This window comes from Orycteropus afer, unplaced genomic scaffold (assembly GCF_000298275.1).
Source record: "Orycteropus afer afer isolate SDZICR_OR568_19922 unplaced genomic scaffold, OryAfe1.0 scaffold00007, whole genome shotgun sequence".
NCBI classification, from domain to species: domain Eukaryota; kingdom Metazoa; phylum Chordata; class Mammalia; order Tubulidentata; family Orycteropodidae; genus Orycteropus; species Orycteropus afer.
In genome coordinates, this window is record NW_006921594.1 from 17,816,666 (window position 1) to 17,824,044 (window position 7,379).

The window sequence follows — 7,379 nt, forward strand, 5'->3', positions numbered from 1 at the left end:
GCTATGAGTCGGGGCCGACTCGACGGCACATAACAACAACAACAACAACAAGGGGAAGCCTAGTACAACAGTCACAGCATACAGTAACACTGAGGTCTCTAGTTGCTGGATTCTTATTGTTTCTTTGTCCATCACTCAGGTAACACTACATATGACTCCAGCTGCTTGAGCAAAGAATAATGTTTTGTACATCATAATTGATATACAAATATATAGTGTTTTGTACACACACACACATTTCACCAAAACTCTGTGTCTATGTGTGCATGTGTGCATGAAATACTTACTTACCCTTAGGGGCTTTTCTTTAATATGTAGTTTTCAGGAATGTTTTTAAAGAGGAAACTTCCTGTAATAATAAAGAAATCAGATAAGCCAACGAAGTCTCTTTGTGACTCTCCTTTTTGTTATCCCCATGCTAACCAATTCTCTTCTATGCTCCATATACCAATTCTATCATTACCAGAACCTTGGCTCTGTTGACCTCAGTTTCCTCACCTATTGAAAAGGAGACTGGACTAGATCCCCAAGGTATCAGTATACTATGACAATCAATGAAAATGATTTATAAAACTGGTGGTTCAGAGAACATTAAGCATGCATATTGAGAATGATAATTTATGTAGTAAATATGATGATAAGCAATGTTTTATTATAGTGTATCAAGCACTGTGCTTTATATTTATAATTTCATTGAACCCCTACAACAATTCCATAGAATTTATAATTATTTTCATTGCAGATGTTAAAACATGAAATTCAACTGAGAAAATGGAAAAGTAAGTCAAAATCAAAATTAGTTACTGATGAAGACCTGTCTCCTCAACGAAGTCCATCTGAAGGCTCTCTTGTAGATGGGAGTCTGCAATGTGACATTTCACTATTACCTGACAGAGCAATATTACAGGTTTGTATGATTTATATGTCTTAACTAGTTATTTTCATTCTGTCTTACATGAATTATGGAAGGTATATTTCAGAGAAATACATATTTTTACAACTAACTTTGGGATATCTCAGTTTTGGAAGTCATTCATTTAAATGGTTATAAAATAAATATGACAGTTAAAAATGGAGACATTGAAATCATTTTAAATAATAATGAACATTTCCTTCCTCCTTTAAGCATATGTTGTCATTTGAGATGCAATAGATTTTGGATACCCTAACTCCTTTCTTCTAGTTTCTAGTCCCTAATCCCTTCACCTTAACACTATGCCTCCACTCTGGAATGCCTTGTCCCTTTCAGTTAGTTAAAATATTTATGATATCATCTTTCTTCCTTAGATTGTTAATTCATAAAAACAAGAGTCATGTGTCTATATCTTACAGCTTGTTGAATTTATTTTTGAAAAATTAAGCATAATTCCAACTACTGCTAATATTCTGTTCCATTTTGATAGATGAGTGGTTGGTAAATGGAGGAATGGTCTACAAAATATCACATTATTCTGGTTAATTGTAAATTTTACATTGTAAAATCCCATGAATTGAATCCACCCTTTAAATGTAGAGAATAGAGTTCAAGGTATTTTGGGGAGCCCAACAGTAGAAAGAATTACATGTAGAACACCCAACCCAGGGCAATACACCCACCTACTCTACAGAGATGCACCCCTTGGAGCAATCGGCCAGGGGGCATCATAGGAGCAGCATTCACATGGAGGGAAAGCTGGACAGAGAGGAGTGCATAACTAAGAAGGCGGAGAAAGGGGTGGTCACAGGGAAGGGAGAGGAGAAGAATGAGTTATGGTTGGGTGGTAATTGGGGAGTGAAACCAAATGTACACAATCTGTTGAATGTAAAACAAATTGTGCTCTGTAAATCTGCACCCAAAACACAATAAAGTAAATAAATAAATAATGTGCCTTCAACTAAAAAAAAAAAAAGAGAGAGAGAGAGAGAGCAAAGTTACATATGGAAACTCATGGCTGCATCTTGATAATGGTCATTTTCATGGAGCTGCTTTCTTTAGTCTCATCTACATGACAGATATACTCATATGCAAAGTAAGTCCGCTTCAAACAAAATTCTCAAAAAGCATGTGCCAGAAACTAAAGCAGTTAATTAATTAATTTACCCTGCTTTCAAATGCTTGTGCTTCTATTATGTGCTTAATATTGTTCCAGGAGCTCTGGTAGCATAGTGCCTAAGGCACTTGACTGCTAACCAGAAGGCTGGCCGTTCAAACCCACCAGCCACTCCTCGGAAGGAAGGTTGGGCACTCCTACTTCCGTAGTGATACTGCCTCGGAAACCCAAGGAGGGGTCGCTATGAGTCGGGGCCGACTCAATGGCAAATAACAACAACAACAACAATATTGTTCTAGATGCTCTGAGAAGCGCTCAGCGGCATATGGTCCATTGTGTGCCTTTGAGAGGTAATAGTAGTTGGAATAAGAGACAAAAAAGAGCTATTAATTAGAGCCAGGAAATAGTACAAGGGATGTCACAAGCAGATTTTTGACAAGTGCTGACAGTTGATATCAAGATTGCAGAGAAAGAAGGGACAAGTGAAAGCTAAGTGGGTCATAAAATTTCCTGTTGAAGGTAAGTTGGGTGTTGATGTTCACTAGATTTGGTTAGGAAAGAGGACAAAGATGGCTTTGCAAGTGAAAAGACAGGTTCAGGAAGTCACTGATAATTAACTGGTAGCACAGTGCCTAAGGCACTTGACTGCTAACCAGAAGCCTAGAAGTTCAAACCCACCAGCCACTCCACTTCTCGGAAGGTTGAGCAAGCTACTTCTGTAGTGATACTGCCTGGGCAACCCAAGGAGGGGTCGCAATGAGTGGGAGCCGACCCCATGGCACATAACAACAACAGGATCACGAACCCGCTGATTATGTGGCTCAGCCAGGATCATGAATACACTGATCATATAGAGCAGCCTTTTAGATCAGCACTCCTGCATTTTGCTGGGTAATGGTGCCTTTGAAGCGCATAATGCCTCAGAGTTGCAATTTAAAATAGTGAGGCATAAAATAAGTGCCATTAAAGAAAAAGTTATTTTGGGGAACATGAAATGCAGTTGTAATATTTATTTATCTTGCACTTTATGTAGCTCTGGTAGCATAGTGCCTAAGGCATTTGACTGCTAACTAGAAGGCTGGAGGTTCAAACCCATCAGCCACTTCTCGGAAGGAAGAAGGGGCAATCTACTTCCATAGTGATACTGCCTGGGAAACCCAAGGAAGGGTCGCTATGAGTCGGGTCCGACTTGACGGCACATAACAACAACAACAACAAGGATAATTTGGACTATTATTTCCTCCTTTATAAATTGCCTGCCTATATCTTATCTGTTTTTAAGTTGGACTCCCTATAAATATTTTTACTGGTTTGTAATAACTCTTTATATATTGGCAACATTAATCCTTTGTCTGGAATACATTTGGAGATACTTTTTGCCACACTTGATGTTTGCTTTCAATTTTGCCTGTGGAGTCCTTCGATGACAGAAATTTTAAATTTGTATGTAACCAAGTCTATCGCTCTAGCCTTAATTATTTATCTTTTTGTGTCATTAATATTTCCCTTCTCATTCTTAGTTGTCTTTCTAAGCCATGTCACATACTTTCCTAGACTTAAGTAGCTGGGTTTTTTTGTTTGTTTATTTTTGAACTCCTATGCCTTTGACTGATGATGTTTTTTATTTACTTAAGCAATTGCTGTTCTAGGGTTTACAATATTCATTTTTAACTTATCACATATTGCCTTCAAATAACTTTATACCACTTTACATATAATGTAAAAGTCTAACAAAAGCATACTTTCATTTTTCCCTTCCCATGCTTTGTACTATTACTGTCATACATTTTATATTTATATATTTATAAACTCCACAGTATAATTTATTATTTTTGCTTTAAACAGTTAATTTTATTTTGTTTAGCATATTTCTTTTTTAGTTTCAACAATATCAAACTTACAGAAAAATTGCAAGTACAGTATAGAAACCTGTTTTTCCTAAACAATATGCAAGTTGCCAACATGATGCCTTGCAAATAGATTTGAATATTATTGTGTGTATTTCCTATAAAAAAGGGCATTCTCTTACAGTCAACCATCAAAACCTTCAGACCCTATTCAGGTATCTCCAGTTTGTCCCAATAAAGCCCTTCATAACCAAAGGATCCGATCTTGAATCACATGTTATAAATTTTTGTTAAGCCTCCTTAGTCTCCTTCAGTCTGGAAGAGTTCCTCAGTCTTTCTTTCATTTTCATGATCTTAACATGAAGATTTGGGCAATTTTATTGTAGAATGTCTCTAAATTTGGGCCTATTTTATGTTTATGAATAGATTCTGGTTGTGCATTTTTGTTAGGAATACCACAGACATGATGCTGTGTTCTTCCCATTGGATCCTTTTAGTATCCCAGAATTTGAACTTGACTTGATAGCAAGGGATTTTTTTTTTTTTTTTTGAAATGATTGTTTTGATTGCTTGACAAAGGTAGTATCTGCCAGGCTTCTACACTATTAAATTACTCCTTTTTCCTCCTTTGTAATTAAAATGAATTTTAGGTTGTTGTTGTTGTTATGTGCTGTCAAGTCGGACCTCACTCATAGAGACCCCTCCTTGGGTTTCTGAGGCAGTATCACTATGGAAGTAGATTGCCCTACTCTTCTTCTGAGGAGTGGCTGGTGGGTTTGAACTGCCAGCCTTCTGATTAGCGGTCAAGGGCCTTAGGCACTATGCTGTAAATATCCCGTTCCTCATAAAACTTTCAGTTTATTAATTAATTTATTTATATCAGTATGGACTCAAGTTTTCCTACTTTATTCATTGGGTTGTAATCCATTACTAGGCTGCTAGCCAAAAGGTTCGAGGTTCTGAGTCCATCTAGGGGTGCCTTGGAAGAAAGGCCTGGCAGTCCATTTCTGAAAAGCCATTGAAGTCCATATGAAGCATAGTTCTGCTCTGGTGCACATGGGGTCACCGTGAGTTGGAATAGTCTCAACCATAATTGGTTATCATTAGTTATTTTAATGCGCAAATTGTCCGGAGTTTGGCCAGTGAGAATTCCTTTAAGTTGACTTCTGTGTCATTTTGACATGTTACCATCATCCTTTCATACCATGTGCATTTCTTACTTTCTGACAAAACATGATATCCCAGGCTCATCTTGTACTTTCCCTGCCCCACCCTTGGAATAAGCCATTTCTCTAATATTCTAGGTGAATGTTATCTCTTTAGCCCTGCTAGTTATCTGAATAGGACATCTGGCTTCAGGGGGCTGGTAGTTTGTACCTGAGGGCTAGAGATACTAGCAGGGGGAAGAACAGGGAAGAACATGACCACTGGGCCTTCTTCCAAAGATGTTATAAATGAAGTTAACATGATGTCATACTGAATAGGGTGGGTTCCAATCCTATGTGACTAGGGTTCTTATAAAAGAGAAGAAGATATACAGAGGGAGATGGAGGAAGTACACCACATGATGCGGCAGCTGTAAGTCAATGAACAGTTGGAATTGCCAGGAGGTGGGAGAGAATCATTTAACGGATTATCCCTTAAAGCCTCAGAAGAAATCAACACATCCAACACTCAAACTCCCAGCCTCCAAATCTGTAAGACAATCAATCCTGTTCTTACAAATCTCCCAGTTAGTGGTATTTTGTCATGGCAGCCCTAGGAAGCTAATACAATTATTAATGTAATAGATTTGTAAAGCTAATTTTCAAATCATATCTCTACATCAGTGATATGTTTTGTCAACTAATACTCAGGAACTGGAAGAAAAATAAGTGTAATAACACAAAAATGTAAACTGAGTTGGCTCTAAGCTTTATTTTAAGCCTTTGGAAGAGTTAGTTTTTAAAATAAATTGAGCTTTGTACATTTGGGCAGCTGAATATTATGAAGGAATGATTAAAAACAGCAATCTTGAATGAGTTACAACTTGAAATTCCTTGGAAAATACATATAAACTGTAGCTTTGCTTTTCTTTCATTAAAAAAAAGTTTCTTTTGCCAGCATGCTTAAAAATTTAAACTTTTTTTCCTTTTTCTCTCTTATTATTGTTTTTTTCTTTAAATTTTATTAATTCTGTTGTTGAGAATATACACAGCAAAGCATACTCCAGTTTGACAGTTTATACATGTACAATATAGTGACATTGATTGCATTCTTTGAGTTGTGCAACCATTCTCACCTTCTTTTCCTGAGTTGTTCCTCCTGTATTAACATAGGTTTACTGCCCTGTAAGGTTTCTGTCTCCACCACTCATCTGTCAGTTTGTTGTACTGTGGTGCTTGTGTGTTGCTGTGAGGCTGGAGGCTATGTCACTGGTATTTCAAGTACCAGTAGGGTCACCAGGGTGGACAGGTTTCAGCAGAGCTTACAGACTGAGACAGACTCAGAAGAAGGAAGGGGCATCCACTTCTCAAAGAACTGGCAAGTGAAAATCTTATGAACAGTAGTGAAACACTGTCTGATATATTACTGGAAAGCTTTATGAATAGCCTGAAACATTGTCTGATATAGTGCCGGAAGATGAGCCCCTCAGGTTGGAAGGCACTCAAATTACGACTGGGGAAGATCTGCCTCCTCAGAGTGGAGCTGACCTTAATGATGTGGATGGAGTAAAGCTTTTGGGACCTCCATTTGCTGATGTGGCATGACTCAAAGTGGGAAGACACAGCTGCAAACATCCATTAATAATTGGAACATGGAATGTATGAAGTATGAATCTAGGAAAATTGGAAGTTGTCAAAAATGAAATGAAATGCATAAATATCGATATCTTAGGAATTAGTGAGTCTAAATGGACTGATTTTGGCCATTTTGAATCAGACCACCATACGATCTGCTATGCTGGGTGTGGCAGTTAAGGTTGTGTGTTAACTTGGCTAGGCCTGGTTGAGCAGCTAAGCAGCTGGTGGTAGTTATTCCCCATGATGAGACTGGCAATCAACTCCATGGTGGGATCTACCACAAACAGCTGAGTAGCTGCTTTAGTGATGTGGTCTGCTTCCCGTATATAAGAAGTAGCTTTGGGAATGATCTCTAGCTTATGACACACCTGAACCCTCTGTGTAGCTGTGTTGTTGTTCAGCAGCCTGCCATGCTCTGCCAAACTTGGGACTTTCAATGGACTTGAATAAATGGCCTGTCGTGTGGTTTGGTAACATCAGGACTGTGCCTTTTTACTTGTCAACCTTGGGGTTGTCAGTCTCAGCAGCCAGCAGCTGTCTGAGTGAAGAAAAGCCTCTAGCTTCAGAGGGCTGGAAGCAGGAGGCAGAGCTGAAGCCCAAGGTTGAGGGGCTTTCACCCAGCCCCTAGAGCCTGGCACTTTGAACTTGGACTTAAAGCTTCCAAATTGTAAGAATAAACTCCTGTTTGTTAAAGCTATCCCATTTGTGCTATATTCTTG

The 7,379-nt window shown here is 38.3% G+C and overlaps 1 protein-coding gene across 1 annotated transcript in view; it reads left to right on the forward strand.

The window, feature by feature from the left end:
- The window catches only part of FBXL13 (F-box and leucine rich repeat protein 13), a 304,871-nt gene that overhangs the window by 42,800 nt on the left and 254,692 nt on the right, over positions 1-7,379 (forward strand). The window contains exon 5 of the mRNA XM_007945197.1: positions 743-907. Within this exon, the coding sequence (XP_007943388.1) occupies positions 743-907 (165 nt within the window). The remainder of the gene's footprint in view (positions 1-742; positions 908-7,379) is intronic.